Genomic DNA, 25,283 nt, shown 5'->3' with positions numbered 1-25,283 from the left:
AACATCACATCCTCTGAGCAGCAGACTTGCATGTCTGCCAAATGGCATATCCATGTTGGACTGGGAGTGTCCACTTTGATCCAGAATTGAAGGGGAACAGTTTTGGTTTTGGACTTCAGTTGGCACTGAATTTCATTTACTTACAAAGGCCACAGTATTCTGTTAGAAAATTGGAAAATTTCTGGATAATGGAGAAGACATTTAGGTATGATTTCTCATGATTGTTTGAATGCTAGGGTGTCAAAGTCATCAGTGATTGGAGAGCAGTCAGGCTGGTGTAATGACTTGCCACAAGGGCTGAGTTTGAGACATGAGCTTGCTGTGATGGCTGAGCCCTTTGCTGCAGAGAGCTGCTGATGTGTGGCAAAGCAGGCTCATTGGAACCATTGTGTGCTGGGTGAGCTTCATGGCAAATGGTTATTCTGCAAAATGAGATGGTGGCTCATTTGTGTGATGTGCTGTCTAGCAAGCTTACTTCTAAAATCCTTAACTATGCTTCATGAGGATGCTGGAATACCACCAGGTGGGCTTGAGGCCTTTTCTCTGCTTGTCTTTTCAATGTCTTCACTGCTATTTTGGAGAAGTTCTATTTGAAAGAGTGCATTTTGCAAACAAAAAATATTTTCTTTAGAACTGGGCCCCAAGAATTGAGCCCTAATTTGTTTTAATTTATATTATCAGTTCCTTCTACTGCATGCTGAAGCTCACATTTTGAGTTGATGGTTGTCTGCAAAGAGCAGTCCTGCAGCCTCTGGTTTGGAATGCTTCCACTTAATGTCTCTAAATAGTGCTTCAAGCCTCAAGGTGGGGTAGGTGGAGCCATCTGGGAGGAGACCAGCTTTCACCAGTGTTCATTTGCAGAGTCACAGTCCCTTGCTTGTTTTGCCTGATTTCAGGAGATTTGTTTAAGAAACTGAATTACTGGAAGGAACAAATGAGACCATGAGGGTTCTGTGGTTGCAAATCCAGGGTAGTTTTATCCCAGGACAGGGAGCCCCAGACTAAGACTGAGCAGTGTTGTGCTGTAAGCACTGTCCCTGTGGTGTACAGGGGCTGAAGGGTTCATTGGCTTTACTCTGAATGCTTTGATGCAGGTATCAATATGTATCATCACATTTACCTCCAAATACCAGGCATGGGTGAGTAAGTATTAGTATTGACTTTGAAAATTAAAGTTGCCTTGGGAGTGTATAATTCATTATTCATTTAGCACAGCATAAAGAGAAGGCTGTCATCTTCTAGCACAAGCTAAATTAATGGCTTAAATGATTAGCATGTACACTGCTGTCTCTTCTAGCAAATATATTAGTGGCTGTCATCCCTTTAAATATGGGTTGACATTTTCTCTGCCTTTTCTTCACTGGCTGAAAAACTGTATGGGGAAGTTTCTGTGTCTAAATTAAATATTTGGCTCCACCTCCACTCTGGAAATCGTAGCATTTAGATTAAGGTTTTTCCTGCATTAAAGCTAAGGAGTTTGTTAAACTGGTAGCTGTCTGCATAAACAAATTTCTATGCAGCCTGATAGAATGCAAGGAAGGAGCTGAAGCATCTTACTGGCTTTATGACTTTACTTTTGGTTATTCATCTACTCCTTCATAGAGTACTGAGAGAGATGTAAATTCCCAGCAACTGCTTCTCTCAAGCTGGGGCCCTGCTGGTGCCTCTGGATCACTCGTGTATGACACACAGCTTGGAGAGAAAATGAGCCCAGGCAGGACTGCAGCAGTGGAGATGACAGCAAGAAGGGAGAATGGTATTTTCTCAGCTAGTAGTGTGCTTTGCCCACATTATACGTGCTCCCAAACGGCAGAGTAGTCATCAGGTTGCTTTTCTCATGTGTGCACAAAGCAATACCGTGTGTTTCAGGTCTTACTGAGAAATAGTTTATGAACTATCATCTACAGTAACGCTGTAATTTTGACCTTGGAGGATTCCAAGATTGAATCTGACCAAGGAGTTATTTTGTAGGGTCCATAGAGCAGCCACAAGGCTGCAGCAGGACCTTTCTGAGGGACTGGGACCCTCACAGTGACTCTGACCTTTGTTTACTTTGCGTGTTCTAAGATTCCCCAGTGCATTGGTGATATGTGAAACCCTTTGAACTTTATCATGGGCTTTGGAGTACATTTTTGTCTCAGCCCTTTCATAAGCATACAGTTTAGGGAACAAAATAGGCTTTTAGATTTTCCAGACCAGGATATTTTTTTACATGAAGGAGATAGGTACAGAGACCAGATTCACACCTCCATCTTCAGTTCCAGAGCTGTTTGTGCAAGATTATAATCTTACAGTGCACCTGTTCTTTTTCAAGTGCATTGTTTAATAGCCATGATAAACACATTTTTTCAGAAAGGGCTGCTGTGGTCTTATAATGTAAAAGAAATATAAAATGAAGTGTAATAGTTCATGTCTGCAGTGGTGTTCAGTTCTATCTCAGATTGCAAAACTCTGAGCTTTAAAAATTATCATCTGTGTGAGAGTACATATGGCTGGGGAGCCTTTGACAGATTTTCCCATCTAGAGTCTAGGGAATTGCTTGGTTTTCCATATGCTGATTGTAAATAAACTGAGAAACAGTAAAGTACTGTTAAATTTCTCCAAACATTTGTGAATAATGTTAAAGTAGAGAATAAAATAATGAGGCAGATGCCTACGAGAGAGATGGAGAAGGACTTTTTACAAAGGGCATGTAGTGACCGGACAAGGGGGAATGTCTTCAAATGGAAGAGTAGGTTTAGATTAGATATTAGAAAACAGTTCTTTGCTCCAAGGGCGGTGAGGCACTGGAACAGGTTGCCCAGAGAAGCTGTGGATTCCCCATCTCTGGAGGTTCAAGGCCAAGCTGGATGGGGCTCTGAGCAACCTGATCCAGTTTAAGGTGTTCCTCCCATGACAGGGGTGTTGGAATGAGATGAACTTTAAAGTCCTTTCCAACCTAAAGCATTCTGTGATTCTGTGATCTCACAAACTGTGCAGGATGGATCACACTCAGCTGGTGTTCTTTTGAATCAAATAAAGGTAGGAAGACAAAATGAGGGAAGAAAAAAATGGATGTCATCATTCATACATGCCTTGCACACTATGGCAATATCAGTTGGTTTGTTCTCCAAAAGTGGGGAAAAAGGTTACCTTTAGCCTAACTAACCATCAGAACATACAAGCAACACTTGCCTGAGGAAGCTAAATGTTAATAAGGCAGTATGTCTGGTTTTGGGAATTAGTGTATCAGCTGTCTTATCCCCCCTAAGAAACTGACTGAAATCCATGATTAGGCAGAATCAAGGTCAAAAAAACAATACTTGGATGGGGCAGAGGTGTGGCTGAGTTAGATTTATTCCTGCATTTTGCTTCCTGAACTGCTCTTCCACAGGTGTGGCCTGACTCAGAAGTTAGGCAGCTGGATAGTGTAGACCTTCACACAACCCCTGGATAACTACAGTTGTCAGGGTAGAGCTGAGATGTGCTGAGGAGAGGCGGGGTGGGAGTTTCTGTTGTGCTCATGACTGCAATGGACAGAATCTCCTTTCCCTGGTGGCCCAGGAGATGTTAGAAGAATACATTCTCTTTTGACAGTTCAAAAATGCTGAAGTGTAACTTGTGGACAGCAAGGAGAACGTGAGGAAAATACATTATTGGTACTGAAAGTTTGCATTTGAATAGGTGTCTCCTTTCTCTGCTTCTTCAACTAATATATATTTCCTGTCAGCTGAGGTAGTTGCTGTCAGTAACTCACTATGTCTGTAGGAGTTTTTAAGCACGTGGTGAAGCATTTTCCTTAATGAGGCCAACACCTTGATTTTTTTGATTCTAAGACCAAGCAGAAGGAAGAAAACCAAACAACTAGTCTAAATTGTCAAAGCAAGTAGACAACAAAAGAGCCACAAGAGCACTGTTTTGAAAATTAATTTTTAATAATTAATTTTACTTTTGCTACTTTCACCAAGCACATTTTTATTGCTTTTTCACACATCTGTCTCTTGTATAAGTCCCACTGACATTTTACTTCAGCCAGAATTTCTCCAAGGGTTTTGTAGGAAATAGCTTAAGGCTTCTGCATCAATAGCAGGCAGATCTTAATCTGTGTACCTTTCTAAGGACTGGTAGCTGCTAGCATGTGCATGATGTTAAAACAGGTTATCACTGAGGTTTAGTAGGTTTGAATGTATATTTCTGAAGGTGCTTAGTAGCTTATTTAAAAAATATTGGCCTAGCTTTGCACAAAGAAAAATGCAATAATAAGGATTGCAAAGTATGAATGAGAGGTGCAGCTTTTTTGTCATACGGTGTTCCTCAGATGCGGCCTGGGGCTGGCTGTGATACCTCTGATTCCTCCTAACTTTGAGGATCTGAAAGCTCAAAATAGGTTGAAGTCAGCCATGGGTTAACATCCTTTTGGATTAAATCTGGAACAGGGAAAATGGACCGTGCTACAGTAATGTATTTTGTTATTAATGTTCTCTAGGGATATTCTCATTTGATTAGGTACAGTTCAGAGACCATATTCAGTACTACTATAATCACTTCTATGGAATAGTTTAGAGAGACATTCATTATGCATGATTTCAGGCTAGATTGAAACACAGAAAGGTTATAGTTGGTAAAATATGTTTGCTATATCAAAACATTAAATTACTGGTTTTGCTCATGTAGATAGTTTCTTGGTTTGCTAGTGAGAAAGAGAAAACTACTTCATCTTGGCTGTTGAATTTGTTTGGGTCTCAAAATGAACAATTGCTGTTGAAACAAAAATGTACAGAAAAGATTGTAAAATAATTTGGGTGCTGCTAGCATTAAAATCTCCCAAGTTTTGCAAGATGACAGTGTAAATTTGTGCTAGCTCTTAAAACATAGAAGTATTTAAATCCACACGTTTAGGTTACATTAGTATCAAATACCCTTGTCCTCATTTCAGCAGTTCACTATGCTAGTAAGGACTGGATTGTCACAGTCTAAATATTTTAAATGTATCTTAGACTACTATGCAACTAGCTTCTATCAAACAGCAGTGTTAGTATGCACTGCATTTTCAAATAATTAGAAAAACTTGGAATGTTTAAACTGATATTTTGATTTGCAATATTTTAATTATAAACATCCAATATAACCTAGTTGCTTTTTATATTTTTAGGCTTTTAAAATTATATTACATTGAACTCTTTTTGGAAATAAAAGCTCTACATTTCTGTAGCCCTGAAGAGAACTGCAGAGAGAAACAAAATTCATGTTTGACCCACGGTCCTGTGGTACCTGGGTTGATATTCATCTAGATTCTGTGAACTTTTACTGGAGGTTTCCTAGAGTTTTACCATTAGTGTGTTTTCAGCAATTGCTAGTGTACTGTATAGCAGGAACGAGCACTTTGTCACCTCTTTAGGACTTAGTTTTGCACAAGGATCTGCAAGGATGAAATGCATATTCATGACATGATTTTTGTTAGATTGATTTTGTAAAGTTTTCTAATCTTGTGTGAAGGTGTGCAGGTCAGCCTGTGGGGTAACAATCAGGAGGCCTGAAATGTTGAAGCAGAAACTGCTGTACTGGAATCTCTGTCTTTGAGTTCATATTTTCACTGCTCATACCAGCTGTACCTCTGTTCGTCAAGTCAAGGCAGCGTGTTCAGTGTTGGAACTGTTGGTTGCTGAATTCAGTGATGAACCTGAAGGTACAGAGACACATTCCATTTTAGAAGGCTTGGTTTAGTCTCAATCATTTATCTTTGGTGTTTTTCCCTGTTGACAGATGCATTGGATACTGTATGTCTGGTTGAAAGATATTTCCTCATGTTATATCCTACTCCTTTGCCCCTTACAGGTCTAAAAAAGACAAAGCTAAAGCGGGAGTAAAACCGGATACTTCTGATCAAGAACCAGAGGGACTGACCCTCCTGGTGCCTGACATCCAAAAGACTGCAGAGATCGTTTATGCTGCGACCACCAGTCTGCGCCAAGCAAACCAAGGTGAAACACAAACTCTTCTATGAGTACTGTTGCTGTTTATCTGTAATACAGCCATTTACAGGTAACTTATAAATCAGCATCAAAGCAAGGCACTTCCCTCCTGTCCCCAGCCACTGACTGCATTGTCAAAGGTGGTTGAAACCTTGTGGTAGTTTTCAGTGTTTTGATCAGAGAACAGAATAATTCGAGTAAGTTAGAGTACACCTCACAGCTTCCAGCACAACCTTTATTTATTATTATCTTTCTTGGCAGAAAACAACCGACAGGACCTTTAGTAATAAAACTTTTTCTGTTAAAACTAAATCTTATTAATTGGATTAACTATTAAGTAGATGAATGCAGATGTTCAGAAGACCATCTGGTTGTCTAGTAATAAAAACTAAAGATTAAGTAGCTGAATCAGGTGAGTGCATTTTCTAAAGGCATGTATAATCAGCTCCTGATTTTGGAGAGTCCAGGAATGCATGTGGGAATAGCCATTCACATAATTACATGTCATACTTCCTGTTTGAAATTAAAAAAAAGGTAAATTAAAACAAAGAATAAAAAAATATTCAAAGAAGCAGCACCAGTCATTAATTATTTCTAAGCTGTGATTATGATCTTTATTTACTCCAAGCTTTTCAGATAATGATACACATTAGTGAGAAAAAGAGATTTGTATATCCTAAGTAATGCCCAGTTTTGAGATGTCTCTGCAAAAGAATGTAACCATAAAATGTCAACACTTGCTGTGCTTTTCTTGGAATTACATAGTTAACTACAAATAATCATCACGTTTTACACAACAGAAAAGAAGATGGCTGAGTATTCAAAGAAGGCTGCTGTGAAGCCCAAGCCTTTGTCTGTTTTACGATCCCTTGAAGAGAAGTATGTGGCTGTCATGAAAAAACTCCAGTTCGGTAGGTTGAGAAGTGTGAATGTGTGCGTTTTAGAAAGCAGACACTGAAGAAATGTGTGTTCTGTTAAACAGAATCCTTTATTATTTTAAAAGTTAACCACTGTCTTACATACATGACCACTGATAATTTTCACATGAGGAAAATTGTACATCTGTGTTTTCAGGTTACCAACTCATGCACCCTTTGAACTAATAAGAAATGTTTTAAGCATGCACTGGGGTAATTCAAGGGATCAGATTAATTCAGTGAGGTCATGGTGTTCATGTTTTCATTACAGTAATGATTTTTTGTGAGTCTTTCAGTTCTCAAATTACATTGAAATGTTTGATTTATTTAAAGCTCATATACGATATATTTATTTATATATAAAGCTTTTTTTTTTTTAATAGAAAATAATTGAAATCAAAATGTGTTTTTTAAATGAAACTGCAAAAAATTTGATTGTGTCCTTTGATGAAGTGCAATATATTACCTTTGGAAAATGTGATTGGAATCGGTCCTTATTTTAGCCATAAAAGGAATGTGTTACCAAAATAATTCATAAAGAACTATTAGTATCGTATACAAAAAAGAGCTATAAAATTACTGGAAAAACATGTTCACTGAGTATTTTTTGAGTTGTGGTGACAGCATTTGCAGTCACATTTCTTTGCTGCTGTATTTGTAAGAAGTTTTCCTCACAAGTGTTTGTGGAGTGTAAGCCAAGAGTAGGAGTTAGGAAGGTTTGTAGGAAGTGGGAGCTTTTCCCTCTTGGCAGCTGTGCTGCAGATTCTGTGTAGCAAGTGATTAAAGAAAACCAGCTCCACTGCAGTTTTTATGGTTCTTCAATAACATTGCCACCAGCACACAAGTAAACACGGCTGGCACTTGGCTTCACACAGTTCCATTATTAGCATTATTATGTATTTTTAAGTATCATCATATTCCTGGCTGGGAATAGCTGGTAGCTTTCCAAATTGGGAGTGGTGTATATTTGACATATATGGCATATGAAAGTTTGTAAATTAGCTGCAGAAATTGTTTCAGCCCAGCACTTTTAATGCTTTGGTTTCTGTGATCACTGTTAACTCACAAAACACGTATTTTTTTGCATTACTGTGATGTAAATTAAACTTTCCTGGTTTTAATGCTCATAATCTTTATCCAAGACTAATCCACTATAAACTTCCGTCCTTTCCTGATGCACTAAAATTTTTTTTCTCTTGCAGATACATTTGAAATGGTTTCCGAAGATGATGACGGCAAATTGGTTTTTAAAGTAAATTACCACTACATGTCTCAGGTAAAAAATGCGAGCGACGCCAACAGCGCTGCCAGGGCCCGACGTCTGGCTCAGGAAGCCGTGACTCTTTCGACCTCACTGCCTCTCTCATCTTCATCCAGCGTGTTTGTGCGCTGTGATGAAGAGCGGCTCGACATAATGAAGGTAAAGAAGCAAAGCTGGGTTTAGCTCTCTCTTCAGCGTGGCACAGAAGTGTTCAGGAAGGTGCCTGAAATCTTAGGGAAAAACCAGAAATATTTAATGTCCACTTTAATTGCTGTCCGGGCATTAATGTAAGTGGTAGTATCAGAGTCTGATTTCTCAGCAGCTTGGCAGGGGAAGGGAGAGCCCACCTGCCCCAGGAGTGCTCTGTTGGTCAAGGAGTCTTCACAGAATAGGATTCTTTCTTTTTCAGCCAGCTATTCCAAAGGGAAATGTTTAATTAATTAATTTAATTAATGTTGGTCCATTATCTTTACCTGTGACCGTTGAAATTGCAGGCAGTAGGTGTGGAGAAGTACACTGAGAGCCTCTGGACCTGTATTTTGGAATAAACAATCTAGTAATACATCCAATAGGAAAGAGTTTCACCTCCTTGAGAAATGAGTGTTTGCAAAGGGCTTTGCTTACCCACAGTATCAGAATGAACAGACTGACAGCCTGTGTATGATTATGACATTTATTAATAATTCCTGCTACTCAGCAGGTGGAAATTAAATTATTCATATAACTTACAGAATCTCAACTGTGTGATAGATCCAAGGGTGGGGATTTTAAATGTTCTTTCTTTTTTTCCTCTTTTTAATGCTGTAGGTTCTCATTACTGGTCCTGCAGACACCCCGTACGCAAATGGCTGCTTTGAATTTGATGTGTATTTCCCACAAGACTATCCGAATTCCCCTCCGCTTGTGAATCTGGAAACAACTGGAGGCCACAGCGTGAGATTTAATCCAAACCTCTACAATGATGGCAAGGTAGGTCACCTGGGATCCTGTGTTAGATGTAACAAGGAAGTGAAACAGATGAAAGTTGGGGTTTTTTTTGTGATGGAATTATGGATCAGCCACTCCCAATGTACAGGAGGAAGCTCTTTGGTTAATACTGGTCTTCAGACCAAAATGAGGAGGGATTTGCCAGTTTCAAGTGGGAATTAGTCCCTTTCTAAATAGTCTCGCAGAATTTTGGAGGTCCAGCCTTTATGAGCTAGATTGGACCAAAAAAGCAAGTACTTTTGACTGAGAAAAATGTTCTTTTCCAAATTTTTTTGCTAAATGAACCAGTCAGAAATCTGTTTTGTCTAGCTGAAATACCCTTTCCATGGACAAAATGTGCTTCATATCAGCTGCAGTTGAAGGTTTGCTGAGTGCCTTGTCTCATTTTCTCCATTTTCTATGAATGTGGACACAGAATATAATTCCTAGTGGAGACGTCATCTCTGTTTTTCTTTGTATAGTTTGAAGTCTTGAAAAATACTTGCCTCTAAGTTTCTTCTGTTTGTTTTGTCTCTTTGTTTTCCCTGTCTTGGATTGTTCCATTTCACTGGAACAATCCAAGATTGTTCCAGTGAAATGGAACAAGATTGAATCCAACAAATAAGATTCAAGAACACCATAAACTTCCCTAAAGTTCAGATCAGTCACAAAAGTTAAGGAATAGTTCCAATTTCTTGATAGTCTGGGTGTCAGAAACCACCTTTTTCATGCTTAAGCAGAATGACTGTCTCTAAAATGCACAATTACAGGTTTTATAACAGTATTTAAGGCAGAAAGTAGAGAATCAGACAATATTCATAATGCTTTTTTTTTTTTTTTGGAGCACTACAATCCATAAGTTTCCTGTGAGGAAAAGTAATCTGCCTTGTGTTTTATGTTTATTAGGATGCTGTTTTTGCTTATCCACATTATTTTTATCTGTTTCCCTTTCAAAGTAGTCTCATGGTCTTAAGCTACACTATGGGAGTTTGAGATTGGACATTAGGAGGAATTTGTCTACAGAAAGGGTGATTAGACATGGGAATTGGCTGCCCAGGGCAGTGGTGGAGTCACCAACCAATCCTGGAGGTGTTTAAAGGAAAGACTGAACCTGGCACTCAGTGCCATGGTCTGGTTGACATGGTGGTTCAGTCACAGGATGGACTCGACAGTCCCTGAGGTCTTTTCCAACCTCATTGATTCTGTGACAGGAAACAAATTTGTCTTTTAGAATGCTATTGTAAAAAAGTTTGTAAAAGAATGAATGTAATGTCAACATTCTGTTCTGTCCAAGCAGAACAATTTTGTCATAATATTTGTCTGTGGTATTAATAACGTCACCTTTTCAGGTGTGCTTAAGCATACTTAATACATGGCATGGGAGGCCAGAAGAGAAATGGAATCCCCAAACATCAAGTTTTTTGCAGGTGAGAAATTCCTTCTTTCTCTTCAAATGTCATTTAGGAGTAGTAAGTTGTCTCTTAGTCCTAATGATTCCTTTACTAGAACATTTAAACCAGAATAATCTTCAAGTAAGCATAAATAAGACAAAAGTCCAGAAAATGTCCTTGGAACTCTAGGAGAGGAACACTGCTGAGGAGACAGGTTCTTCAAAATGCTCTTTCTAATGAGTTTTTCTGTTGGTCTGGTCTCAAAGAGCAGCTGTTCATGTGTGCAGTTCATTCCTGCACCAGGTCTGCTCAGATGATTTCAAATAGTTTATTTTATTTTCCAAAAGGGAAAAAAAAAAAAAAAAAAAGACTGGGAGGATTTTTCACAAGCTTTTCATGGTGAAGACAAAGGAGGCTCCACACTGTGAGAGATGAGAAAGTGAAGTGCTCTAGTGCAGACTGTAGCCTTCCTCCTCCTAAGCGTGCAGGTGAGCTGAGTAGAGGAATAAAGATGGAGGGAATGGAAGTGCAGTGACGCTGTGTTCAATAATAATTAGTGTTGCATTAGACCAGAAACTATTAGGGCATGCAGTCCTTATCATTTTCAGCTTTATTTCACAGACATGCACTGACTCACAAGCAAAGACATTAAGTAAAAGTAAAGCCTGCAATGGCTTCTTTCCTATGGCAGTTGCTGAATTTATTCTAAGTTTGGAGTAATTTTTATGTAGCACAAGGTACCATTTCTGTTCAAAATCCTAGAAGACTGCATAGCTTCAGCATAATAGAATTACTGCCTTCAGCAGAACAGATTTCAGCTTGTTCAGGATTTGGCCGTGGAGAGCAGATTTATCAGTCTCCTAGAAGTTCAAGAATAGTCTATTCCAGTGTGTGGAAGTCAGGCAAGTGAGGCAGAGAGCCAGCATGGGTAAAAAAGAACTGTTGCCTAAGCTCAGCTACAAAAAGAAGCAAGAAAAGGTGGAAGGAGGGGATGGACTACTTGTGTGAAATAAAAGGACATCAACCAAACATTGAGGAGAGAAATTAGGGAAACTAAAGCTCAGATGGCACTGAAAATGTTGAGGGTTATAAAGATGACTATGAAGAGCTTTTCATAATTTGCATGCTGGCAGCAAAAGAACACATTTTCCTTAGGCTTTCCAGCTGCTCAGTGGGGCAGGAAACCTATTGACAAGGGTATGGAAAAGGCAGAGGTCATCTCTACCTCGCTCTTAGGGGAGGTAAGACCTGCTTTCCCTTGTCCCTGAGCCCTCACTAGGGTTGTCTGTGAGAATGAGGAATTATCCACAGTAGAGGAAACCGTATTGAAGCTGCTTGGACTCTCATGTTCAGGGTACCAAACCTCATGAAGCCAGGGGAGCTGAGGGAGCCAGTCAATATCAGTGCGAAGCCATTCATTTTCACCTTTGAAAGGTACAACAATCAAGGAAACTTCCTGGCATATCTCACACTCAGCTTCAGTATCAGCAAGTGAGAGGGTGATGTTGGGATAGGTATCCAACACTTCCTTAATGAGTGCAAGTCTCTCAAGATGCAAATTCTTAATCAAGAGATGAACTGCAGTTTTGGACTTCAACTATAAAATCAGTGTAGAAAGGTACAAGTATTTAGGAAGTCTTACTTTCACTAAAGTCCTTTTTCTTCCATTAAAACTTTAGATTTGATTGTTAGAAATCAAATGCAGCATAAAAGTTTATAATTTAAAACTTCTTTTCAGCGTTTCATTTTGAGAATAGTAAGAAAACTATTGGAAAAAGTCCCATCCCCACCACATTGAGAGAAAACCACTTTACAACTATTAAATGGAAAACAGCTGTAGGACTAAATAAATTGCTTGGAAAGAATTAAGCACTACTGTTTTTTCTGGCTCAGAGATTGAACTATTGCCAGACCACCCAAAATACTTCAGAAATTAATTTTTATTACCCAGTAAAACTGGAAGATCAGTGTAGAGTTTCTCATTCATTACAATTATAATTCAAAGTATTGACTGTTTATTCAGGCCCAGAAAGTACAGTGCTGCAGTGTCAAATTTTTCTATCGTAGCTGCTTAAAAAATATATAGATATCTAAAATAAAAATTTTTAAAAAAGCAAAAGCCTGTTCTTCCAAAGACATGTAAAAGCCACAGACATCACCAGAACTCCTTTCATACCCAAAGCCTTGGCCCTGAAGTCACTCTACTGTGACTTAGCACACTTGCATCATATTCTGCCTTTGTTGGTATCTGTGTGGCCATTTGCTTCATGAAACCTGATTTATGAGGCACATTCTGTGTTTTAATACATTTACCTATATTTTAAGTTTTGACACTAAATGGCTGCTTGTAGTCAAGTGCAGGGCAGGTACAGGAGACTGTGATGGTGCACACAGTACCAGCAGCTACCTGGAGCACCTGCCTGAGAAACAGAAAAACTTGGTTAATTTTCCTTCTCAGCCCAATGAGGGATGCTGGTTCACATCTCCCACTGCACAACTCCATGTCCAGTCCATCAGGATAGAGACTTGGCTGCCCTAGACTGTCCGTCTGTGTTGTAATGAAAGCACAGCCACTGCATAAGGGCAAAGTGCCACGGCACCTAAAGGAGTGAGGGTGTGTTCCTGTGAGGTGCTGGTGGGACTGAGGATAACCTGTGTCATTCAGCTGGCTCTTGGACAGCTGCTTTGCTAGGAGGTACTGACCTGGTGTAGTGTCTATGGAGTGAGGAACCATCACGGAGAGGATGGGAAGCTGGAACACTTCTGTGCTGGCTTTGCTACGGGAGAAGCTCCAGGAGAGTGCCACGCTTGAGCACAGAGCACATCTGTGGATGTCAGGGCACTGCCTGTGAAAGAGTCGGAGTTTGGATTGCTGCTGACATGGCATCTATCTGATGTGAGCTGTACATTCTGCATCCACCAAGAAATAGGAGGGTTCTTGTCTTCCATATCCAAATTCACAAATTAGGCTGCTGAATTAGGGAATGTTTTAAAGCTCTAAGTTGTACCTAGGCTGGGAGGAGAATCAGTTCCATGAACAGCTGCCCTGACATGTGGGCATCTGCACATAAGAATGCTCAGTGCTGCAAATGACATTCCTAGGTCTGTAACATATCATCACCTTTTCACTAATTGATGAAATATAAATGTTAAAATCACCTTGGTTGAATTCTTTTCGGTTCTGGAAGTTTGTGTCACAGAACTCTAATCCCTAAAATTGTTGCTGGTGGACTTGGTCCTAAGTACATAAGAAAAATTTGCCCACCAGTTAGTAAAAATCCAAGTTGACAGGGACAAGTTTTTTAATACTGGAAAAACTAGCAAGCCATCAATTCATGAATATGCATCTGCATTTGGATACCTAAGAGCCCAATGTGTCTGTTTAATTCTTTGGGTTTTATTAGGAATAGCTGAGTATACAGATAAATGCCTTGAATTTATGTCAGCATCTCTTCACATGTGTGCTGGATAGTAAAATCAAAAGGAGGAAAATAGTTACTTCCTAATTACTGAATAGTTGGTGCTTTGGTCATATAGTACTGAAAACATTTTTTTCCCCCTTAAGAAAAATACTGAGATTTTGTTTTATTGGCATATGACACAGTATTGTTTGTAAAATCTGAAACTAAAGGGCTAAGAACATTCATTTGAAAGAAAAAATGGGAGACATTGCAGATCAGGGTTAATTTCAGTGGTTCACATGACATTTTACCTCCTTTGTTTCTTTTCCATCTAGTTCAGAATTAGAAGAATTAGCGAGCTTAGCCACAGGGAAAAAATCAAAATTGTTGACTGACAACTTGACAAATACACTTTCTTTCACAAAAGGGCCAATCAGACATATCTTCCTTTAAAAACTTTCTTTTACTTATAGCTGTATGTTTGTTTTGCAGGGTTTTAAGTTACATTTGTCATTTTCTCAGTGTTTGAGCTAAATACACAGCCACAGGACTCAGTGGTCTTTGTGTGTAGTGACAGTTTAGGTTTGAAAGCATGGATGTTCCCTGCTTGCACGTAGCCTGGATCACAAATGGAAGGACTTTGCTATAGAAATGGTTTTGCTTGTAAGGTGAGCAGAGCTGTGTATATTTATAAGAATATTTTGGTAGCATGATTTTAGCATCTGGTTTCTTTTCTTAACAGGTGTTAGTGTCTGTCCAGTCCCTAATACTGGTGGCAGAACCATACTTCAATGAACCGGGTTACGAACGATCGCGAGGTACTCCGAGTGGTACCCAGAGCTCCAGAGAATATGATGGAAATATCCGACAGGCAACAGTCAAGTGGGCAATGCTTGAACAAATGAGAAATCCATCACCATGTTTTAAGGAGGTAGGTTTTGTGAAAGGCAGTATTTCTCTTTATTGAGCGTTAAGAATAGTGCAAATATTTGGTAAGATCATGCATGAGATGTCTGTTTTAACCTGCAGCAACTGACTCAAGAGACTGAAGTGAATAACAATGCACCAAACTTCACAGATTCTTTTCTGGGAAATAGGAATGCAGGCAAAGTGGGGCTGACCTGAATGGGATCTTGGTGCACAGCTGGAAAAAACATGGTTCAGTCAGCATGGCTCACTCTTGTTACTAAACAGGACCTTTTCCATGGCCTGTAACATCTGTTGGTCAGCCCTGCAAAGGAGCACTCCATGCTCCATACTCTATAAATAACAGGCAGTATTTTCCCAAGGATCATCAATTTGAAGCAAATACTAAGAAACACTTCAGATACACCAAGATAATGCAACTTGGAAAAATACCTTAAAAGAAATCCCACAAAGCATCTGCACTAGAAACCTGTGTATTTGAAAACAACTGTCTTGATGCTGCTAAAAGCAATATTAGCCTTCATTCATTCATGCTGTCTTAAAAAAAAAAAAGTAATCAAATTGCTTAATTTATTTACGTTCCTGAAAAGAGACTAAAGCTCACCTGTAGCATCACAGAAGAATTTAGTTATTAGGGATTTCTCTCAGTGTCTGTAGTCCAATTCCTTTCCCAAAGCAGATGAGTTAGATCTCAAGGGCTTGAACATATACAGCAAAGAGTTCAAGGAAAAAAGAGCTGAAGAAACACTAAGAAAACCTGTATAAATATTAATGGAAAATGTTTGGTCAAATATGAGTCATCTCACAGTACTACCAGGGAATATTTCCAGAAAAAGACATTTTGCTCTGAACTACTACAGCTGTTGCCAGTGTTGAAGCATGGAACCATCTGGAAGTATCACCTATGCTTTCAATTGTCTGCATAATAAAATGTTGAAAAAGCCTAATTGTTTTAGGATTATTCACATTGCTGGGTGTGACATCTGAGATGTTGATCTCCTTTCCTTGATGTCATAAAAAACACCATTTGGAACACGAAACCTTTTTTCATTAAAATTACTGTGTCTTGTGGAATCAGAAAACATTGACACTTTACCTGCACTATAAGTGTTAGATATTTTTATCCACAGGTGAAAAAGTATGTGCAGTGTATGTAGTTTATTTCATTAAATTAATGAAATAAAACCTGGTGGTGGTTCAGAATTACCTCTTAAATGTTCTACTCAATAAGTAGAAAACCATGATAAAGATAATATGCAGACACATGATCCAATGACTTCTGCTAATAGGTCTTTTTCTTCTAGCTAATGTAATGGTTTCACTTTGGCAAAAGGTGTTCTCAGATCACAGTATGATTAAATTAATTGAATATATTAGAAAGCAGTGGGCCCCCTGACAATAATGCTCCATGTTTCTTCTCACATGTACAGAAGTGAAGGATATGCAGTATTACACTGAATCCCAGCTTATTGTTACTGCACTTTTCTTTAAGAGTCTCAGTAATCGTGTGCTTACTCTGCAGCTCAGCTTTCCTCACACTGCTGGTATGAGGCAGCTTTGGAACAGTGCTAGATTCCATCTGCATCCATCCAAATGGAAATGCATCTCTAGGATTATCTGAGCACTTCTTCGGGAGATTCCCTTTTTGTTCAGACCTTTAGGTTTTTTGTAGCGTTATCTTAGAAACCTTAACAGTGATGATCAATTCAGTAACACAAACACAAACTCATGCTGAAGACTGAAGCCTAAGAACGTGGGTCCTGAGAGCTGTTGTCTTCAGAAATCTGAGTTGTCTGTCTTCAGTGTCTTAAATGATGGGTAGGCTCAGGAGATCTAAACTGCCAGTCTTCGGGAGTTTTTCCAAGCTCCATTTTGGATTTAAGGAATGTATCCAGAATTGAAGTCAATCACACTTTCAATATGCAGTTCCTCTGATAGCTATTTTCTCTAACCTCCAGAGCGAAAAATTATTTTTCCCATTATGTTACAATATGGCCAAGAACTCTCAGTGCTCAGTATAATTTTTTTGGTTTTATTGTTTCTTTCACCATTCAGAGTTTTAGAAAACTTTTTAAGACAAAGCCAACACCAAACACAGTTTCACAACTTTGTATGAGCGTTGATTGTTTGCATTTTTTTAAACTCACATATATACTTCAATACCAAAATTACTCTTCAATCAAATACTGGCTCCCATCCAAACTGGGCAGCTCAACTACTGTGGCCTGAGAATTCCTGTGTCCTAAACATGCTGCCTCTGCCTAGAGCAAAGTGGTTGCATCCCCTCTGAAGCAGTTGCTATGATCCTTCTCTCTGCAGAAGCACATAAGGTTCCTGTGCTCGTACTGCCAAAAGTGTTTCTCCTCGTCTGTTTACTTTTTGGGCATCTCCTGGTCCATGACAGGGGAGGATGTGGTGCTTCTGCTTACTCTGTACTTCTCTGGCAAAAAGGGGCAGGGAAAGAAACACTGAAAGCCTCAGCACTGTCTCTGTGTAGCTCTGCTCCTGTCCAAACCTCGTGCCTGCGTAGTACATCCAGCTCTGAGCTGCAGAATGCAAACAGCACTCCCCTCTCCCTTTTGCTTTTGCTCGTTGTGTTTCTGGCACTGGTTTACCCTGCACCCAGCTAACACAAGTGACTGCTGAAATGGCAGACTGCACACAAACAGTGGATTCCTGCAAACTGGAAGAGATATCCAGACCAACAAACTCCCCAAAATAGCATCAGCTGAATTCAGAATAGGTTCCCCCAGGGCTTTTTCCAGTTGGATTTTGGAAACCTCTGAGGACAGAAATTCCAATTTTATCTCCAACCTTGTTCAATTCTGAATTCTTCATACAGATTTGGTTTTTTCCTTATATTCAGTTAGGCCCACAGAGGTCTTGCAAATTTGGTATTGTTAAAGTATATGGTTCTTCCATCCATGTTACATTGGGAATGTTTTCTTGCAGGTAATCCACAAACACTTCTACTTGAAAAGAGTGGAGATCATGGCTCAGTGTGAGGAGTGGATAGCAGACATACAGCAGTACAGCAGTGACAAACGTGTGGGCAGGACCATGTCCCACCATGCAGCAGCTCTGAAGGTGAGACATTTATAACAAATCTAGGTTTCCCAGTTGTCAAGAGATTAAATGTGTGTGTATTCCACTTCTCCAGTATTTTTACTATGAGTTGGATTTTCCTTTGGCACCTGTCCTGCCTATTTTTCTGTGAATATTTGTATAAGACAGTGACCCCAAGTTCAGTTCAGTTGGTTGGAGCATGGTGCTGATAATGCCACAGTTGTGGGTTTTATCCCCTATGGGCCATTCTCTTCAGAGTTGAACTTGATGATCCTTGTGGGTCCCTTCCAACTCAGAATATTCTGTGATAATAGCTTTTTTTGTTCTCTCTGAGGGTGGGTGGAGGTACATGATAAAGTTGTATTACAACCAGATCCTTGCCAGAAAACAAGCTCTTAGAGTAGACAAGCAGTTATTAAACCATGGTCTGCTACAATCAGTGATATCCTTGTTAACTTTAATCAAGTTCTAACCATTATAAACATTATCTGCCTTCCTAGACAAGTATTATCATTTGTGTGTATTGTGACTATACAGATAACAGGTCTATATTGTTTTTAATACGAGGTTTTATTTCCCCTGAGGTGTAAACCCCAAATTTTAGAAGGCTTCTTTTTCCTATTGCCAGACTTCCATTCTTTCAGTGTGACTGGTCTTCAAAATGAAGTTACTGTGATCGGTAACAAATCTCTGCATATCTGTCTCTGTGACAGGTCTCATAATGAATTCTTTATAAATTTAGTTTGACTGTATGACCTACCAAGTCCAAGCCAGTTTCTGCTGTGACCCTCCAAACACAAAAGTGACTCAACTTTGAGACCAACAGTGTAGCATTTAGAGTGATGCACTTGTTGGCTGCAGTTCTGCTGACTGCCCTTAGGACTAGCCTTAAGGACTAGCAAAGTCCTTAGCAGCTCTTGCTAATTATTCTGTCACTAAATGGAAAGTAGCAGTCCTTAAATATAGGGGAGAGGTTGATCCAGACATTAAAATAGTACATTTAAGCCTTTTCTACCTAATCCTCTTTTTGCCTTAGAGTATCTAACCTTGTGAAAAGTATTATTTTAACTGTGGCCTTCCACACTGACCTGTTTTTGTATATCCAGCGTCACACAGCTCAGCTGCGGGAAGAACTTCTAAAGCTTCCCTGTCCTGAAGGGTTGGATCCAGACACTGATGACTCTCCAGAAAAATGCAGTGCCACAACAAGCTCAGAGGAGACCATGTTGCACGACCAGGTTAAACCCAGCAGCAGTAAAGATGTCCCCACTGATTTCAAGTCATGAGTTGCATTGACATGGACTTTGTAGACACAGCGGCTTTGAAGCACAAGCCAAATATGTCAATATTTGTATGTAAGAAGTTAATTATGTAATAGGTAATGAAATTGAAACTATACTATGCCCTTAAGGATATACAGTTTAATTAAAAATGATCTTTTATTTACCTGTACAAGAGTGTAAACTTTTTTGTGCTTTTATTTTTCAATTGTGAGAACCACTGATTGGTATGTTTAAAAAGTTATGTATACAAAAAAAAATGGATAAATCACTGATATATAAGGGAAACTACCTTAGGAAAGAATGTTTACTGAATGTTTATTATTTTTTTTTTTACTTGTAGAGTGAGGGCGGTTGTAACAAAGAATATATATTGGTCATTCTTACAGCTACTATTTAAAGTCAGAAAATTTTCACTGAATTTGATAGATTTTACGTTTGGCCATATATTCATGCTCATATTTGATTCTAAAGAAAACCTCCTGTATACTTCAATAAACGTTAAATGGACATGATCCCTCTTTTATGATTTACTGGTACATTTTTTAAATAAACTGCCATAAAATATGTTCTAGCTGAAGACTTGCACTTGTATGACTGAATTCATTACAGTCAACATACTTAATTTTATGCTTACTAAATCTAAAATGCAGATGAAATAAATGCACATGGTTTTACCTCATGCCAAATTTGGACTTCTGAATTAGTTGGGTTTTTTTGGCTATTTTATGCAAACTAACAGTATTCTAAATTTTTTAAGGGCTATTCTGGAACAAAGTCTTTACTGTATTGAAATGTCTGATTTTTACATACTCAGCTGTACTCTTACTGACACACCACACAGACGCCGATGTCCTGTAAGTTCCTGCTGTGTAGACTTACTTCCAGTTTTATACTTGCAGCCACAGATCCCTAACTAAAAGGGTAAGGAGTTTACTTGATTTAATAATCAAGTCTCACTTTTAACATAACATGCACTGCTATCATTGTTATTAATTTTTGAGCAGTCCTTGAAGGACTAAAAAGTTAATACTGGTATTACCTCAGACTAACGATCTGTGTGTATGATAAATACTATGAATCAGGCAAAACCGGACGTTTTTTGTTTTCTATTTGTTCTTTGTTTATAAGTATCACGCTGGAATTTTTTCACTTTTTGTTTTACAATGTATTATTTCTAATCATTAAAAATGGCACCAACTGAGGTTGTGTTCTTATGCTGATGGTTAACGGTTAGTTCTGATACTGAGGAGCAGTTTTTGTGTTCTCCTGATGTGTTGTGTTAATCCAAGGCCTGTTCTGATTGTACATACCTCTCAAAATACCGGCTTGGCTACATCTGTGGAACTTCAGGGGTCCTTAGTCAAAGAGCAAAACAAGCAGCCCTGTGCCAGAACTGCTGGTAAATACATGAAACAAAGAGCTTATGCCACATAGTCCAAGCGTTACAACTTCATCAGTGTTAGGACAGCCCTGCATTTTTCCCAATGGGTATTTACTTACCTTCTATTGCTGTGCAAAATGACTGTGATACTCCTGTAAAGGCTCCAAAAGGAAAATTACCCACTGACTTCCAATTATATTTGTTAGGAGTTTCCATTAGAGTTCTTCATTTACTGCTTAAACTGTCTGCCTACAGCCACAGTCTTTTTATAAAATCCTGGTACTTGTACCAAAATCAAATGTGTTGAACCCGAACATCCTTTAAACGTGAAGACTTTTTTCTTTACCATTAGAACACAAGACTGAAACAAAAAGTACCCATCTTGCATTGATTTGACATGAGGAAGGTGGTTTAACATGATTGTACCTTTATCTCCGGTGTGTATTTATGGTTTCATAGCAATGCTAATGTGAAGTCACTGCTGCTTAATTAAGCAGATGTAAACAGCTGCATGGGATATTAAACTCTAATTTGCATGTACATACCAATTATCCTTTTTTTTGCTCTAACATGAGCTAGAATGGTATTGTACCAAATTAATGCAGAGATTCAATCCTTAATAATTTGCAACTGTGTTACAGTCTAGTAAGTAAATTGTGAACTTGGCAACAAATACAAAATACACATTGTTAGGTTTTTAAGTACACAAGGTAGCTATGTTACCTGGCAGTAACATCACATAAAATAAAATAGTAAAATCTGTGAGGTGGTGGTAGACTCATCTCTTACCATTCCATCAAAGTGAATAGAAACCTGTACAGTCTGATCACAGTTTCTAACGGTCCATTCAGGTCCTGTGTTTTTAACTTAAGCTCATTTTGTAGAAAATGTTGTATAATTCAACAGAAGTTATTTACAAAAGTGCAAAGGGCAGCAAGCTGCTAGTTAGATCATTATGGAATTTTACTCCATGTTTTTTGGTGCTGCCTTTGGCCTAGAATTGACTGTTGACACTACAGTTCTGCAGTGTAGCGTGGGTTGTTAGCAGGCATTGGAATTGCTGTAGCCACTCTGCCACAGGAAGAGTGTGGCACCACAGAGTAAGGCAAGAGTGTTCCCTGTCTGCTTCACAGACAACAATTCCAAGCTTTTCTGACTGTGTCACTGCAACCACAGTGTCTACAGAAGAGGAAACATCTCGGCAATCCATGAGACCTTGTGCTCCATGAGAGCAAAGCCTTTGTCCCACTGATTGCTGCACATGAACGACTGTTCTGTTCTGCAGCTGTAGCCACAGCCCTCCCCATATACAGCCAGCAATGATGGTACCTCTGCAGGATCTGATGGCTTCCTCTGGAATTTCCTCTGGGTAAAAGATATGCATAAATGTACGGATTAATGCTCCTCTGTAATTCTGCCACTCCTATACAGGAAAAAACAAATATGACAATCTAGAAAAAAAGAAAAACTAACAAAACAAAATTTGAAACATAAAAGCTGTAAACAACTTCCAAGTTTCACTCCAGTAATTACATGTTAAAAGTTTAGGTAAAAGCAGAATAAAGTATGTGTGACTATAGATCGACTGGATCTGCAGTGACCTATGTGGCACTGTTGGTTGGGTTGTGTTACTGTTTTTCTTCTGTAAATCTTTTCCATAAGCTCAAGGCAGATACTGTGCACCTCTGCCAGCCAGGTGAGGAGACTCTCCTGCTGACACAGGTAAGGCACTGGGCTGCTGACCACTTCCTTGGAGCTTCAGTGTGAGTGTGCCAGTGCTGTGCTTGGATGTTCTATTAGCAGCATTGGAGCATCTATTCTTTGCTTTAAAAAAAAAATAAATAAAAGAGAGAGAAAGCTCCTACACAATACAGGAAATGTACTGTACTATTTTTGATGGCTCTCTCAAATAGGGCATTCAGTTTCTGGCAGGATCACATTGTTAAGAAGACATGACTACAAAATGGTCTTTTTTTCCAGCTATGTCATCCATTACTTTTCTTCCCCAAAATGTTTCTGATGGCACTTGTAAGAAATTTTGTGTCACACATCCTGAGGAAAATAACTGGATAAGCAAACAGCCATATTATTAATTTGTCTTGTAAATCCAGAAATACTGGCACACAAACCCAGCTGACCAACATTTAAGCCAGGACTATACTAGGTTATTCTGATCCCTGTGAAGGAGAATTATTTAGGCTTAGATTTTTAGTTGGAGTTTCTCAAGCAGGCCTTCCTCATTTTATAACTCCATGCTGCCTTTGTATTAGTGTGATTTGCAGGTGTTTCCTTTTTTATTTCTTAAGAAGCCAGTCACCCCCAAGTGGACTCACCTTGGACTGCCAGCTCTCTATAGAAAACAGAAATTAAAAGCATTTTATAAATGAAAGGAGACAGATTTTCATTTTTCTTGCCATGAGGAACAAGTACAAGGTGCAGAAGGTATTTCAGATCTCAGGTTTTTTTACCAACACACATGCATATCTATCCATGTATAAATGCATCTAGTCTGTCAGTTATTTGTTTTGAAAATACTCCACAGACAGTGACAGGATTAGTAAGAACAACAGGGCATTTATATCTCAACAATGAGCATTCTGAAATGCACTGAGCTGAGCGAGGGTAAAAGCAAGCTCCACAATTACGAAAATGAATCACAGGTAAAAACATTTTAATTCTCCAGAGATTTGGTTGTTGCCATTGTTTTATTCTCCAAAACCATGCGTGCAGAAAATACATAATTTAGCCATTGAATTACTATAACAGAGCTCCCAAATAATCTCACCACTGACTCTGTTGAATAAAGGCTCAAAAAGCAAATCCCAAACCACAGTTCTCTGTCTTGATTGAGAGAGGTCTGCATATTGTGACCTGTCATCTCTGCAGGCTGAAAACTCTTCTCTGGTCTTACCTCAGTGCCCAAGTTTTGGCTCTCAAAAAATAACCTGGTCTGCTTAGTTCTCCAAGTGTATTAATGCAACTTACCCCTTGCATTAAGAGTGCAAATGTGAAAAATTAAAACAAACTGAAAATCTCATTATAAAAAAAAACCCAAAAAACTGCCATCTCTAAAGATTCTGTGTTGCTTCTTTAAGGATTTGCTTATTTACCAGGAGAGCAAATGGGAAAAGCAAAACTTGGGGGAGGTGGGGGGTGTTTCCGTATTTTCTGTTTTCATTAAGATATTTAAACAATCATGTGGTTCAGAAACGGAATACCAACAGAAAATGTCTTACAATCTACTCCTAAGCAATGGCTTGGATGTCTCCAGAGGTCCTGTTCTCTCACCTTGAAATTCTAAGTTTTCAGCCACAGAAAGCCTTTGCCCATACCTAAATTAGGAATAAGCACATTAATGCAAATTTTCAGAACTTTTTCAGTCAAAATGTCTTTGTTCATGCCAGAGTTCTCAATAATAAACTTATTTTTTAATAATAAACAGTATTTTAAGCAGTTTGTAAGAAGGTGGCCTTAGCTGGATTCTGGTGCAGCACATTTCTAGCCCTGGACTACAGCAGCACCTCTTTACCACCGCAGGAGGGTTACAGTGTGGTTACTTCAGGTTGTGACAAGGCCACATCATCACGTAGGTACAACCAGCCCAGCCAAGCACCAGCATTCTCTCATTAGAGAATCCAGGGTGCCAGATCCCTGTGCACAATGGCTGGGAATGGTCTGCAGGATGTGAGTCCCTGCCTCCATGCTGGCTATAGCTACAGTTCAGGCTGTCCTGCAAACCTTGCAGCTGCTTGCTGGCAACGTAGTGAGGCAGTGATTCAAGAGGGAGCAGAGGTGACATGGCACATCAAAACCTGGCAGCCAGCAGCAGGATTGCTGGAAAGGAAATGCTGTGCTTGCCAACAGGACCCATCTCCTCAGCTACTAAATAGTCACACTGCAAATCTCAACTGTATTTTGAGGCAGTTTCAACCAGAGAAACTTGATGTGATAGATTCACAGGGGCTGGCCTCCAGCAAAGCAGCAGTCACAAGAGAAATCATGCGACCATCTGGCTGGCTGAATTTTGCCATAGCGTGTGGGATTCTGGAAACATCCCAGAGCATAGCAGAAACCTCAGATGACGGGAAAAAATCAGATTCAATTCTACACTTCTCCCAATTGCCTCATGGTCACTAAAGGCAAGAGTGTGCAGGCATGTCACACAGACGCTGAAACACTGCTCCAGTACAGGTCCCTGGGAGACTTCAGCACCAGCAGCATGAAGAGTCTGATAGACACCGTCTGATCCATCTGACATAACAGGGAAAACAAGTTGAAAATTGCATCCAACTATTGGTTTAGCTCCATACAAATTTCACTGTAAAGAAACCAAAACAAGTAACACTACAAATATACATTATGTACACTCAGACTGAAACAATTGCTGTTGACGAGAGCAAATGGTGACTGAAGCAAAGGTTAGCCAAAGAACAAAATATCCTTTTTGTATCTGCACTGCCTACTGATGTGTTAAACCTCCTTTCACTTGTTTCTAGCTCTCCCTCCAAGGAAATCTTTCAAGTTAGAAAAAAAGTAGCCAGACGAACAAACACACAGCAGGGAACTGAACATCAATAACTTGTATCGGAAGAAAAACCAAGCCATTTGAACAAAGAATGGGAGAACAAAAGTACATAGCTCCTGATAAACAACGGTGTAAGTCAGGAAAATTCAGTCTCGAAGAGCTCTCAAGAGCCTGTACTGGTAGTTGGTGAGGGACAGTGCTGAAATTTCTAGAT

General features: G+C 39.2%; 1 protein-coding gene across 3 annotated transcripts in view; it reads left to right on the top strand.

Annotated features, from left to right (window-relative positions):
* The window catches only part of BIRC6 (baculoviral IAP repeat containing 6), a 174,208-nt gene extending 152,842 nt beyond the window's left edge, over window positions 1-21,366 (top strand). For 2 of the 3 annotated variants that reach the window (XM_058834202.1, XM_058834203.1), the window contains 8 exons: window positions 5,815-5,960; window positions 6,752-6,862; window positions 8,071-8,288; window positions 8,937-9,098; window positions 10,445-10,522; window positions 14,630-14,818; window positions 17,767-17,901; window positions 18,987-21,365. In XM_058834202.1, the coding sequence (XP_058690185.1) occupies window positions 5,815-5,960; window positions 6,752-6,862; window positions 8,071-8,288; window positions 8,937-9,098; window positions 10,445-10,522; window positions 14,630-14,818; window positions 17,767-17,901; window positions 18,987-19,166 (1,219 nt within the window). In that variant the 3' untranslated portion in view covers window positions 19,167-21,365. Of the gene's footprint in view, window positions 1-5,814; window positions 5,961-6,751; window positions 6,863-8,070; window positions 8,289-8,936; window positions 9,099-10,444; window positions 10,523-14,629; window positions 14,819-17,766; window positions 17,902-18,986 lie in introns of all 3 variants that reach the window. The other variant, XM_058834201.1, reaches the window with a different exon arrangement.
* Window positions 21,367-25,283: the final 3,917 nt, after the last annotated feature.

The sequence above is a fragment of the Poecile atricapillus genome, chromosome 3 (genome assembly GCF_030490865.1).
Source record: "Poecile atricapillus isolate bPoeAtr1 chromosome 3, bPoeAtr1.hap1, whole genome shotgun sequence".
NCBI classification, from domain to species: Eukaryota; Metazoa; Chordata; class Aves; order Passeriformes; family Paridae; genus Poecile; species Poecile atricapillus.
This window is presented reverse-complemented; position numbering and strand designations above follow the sequence as displayed.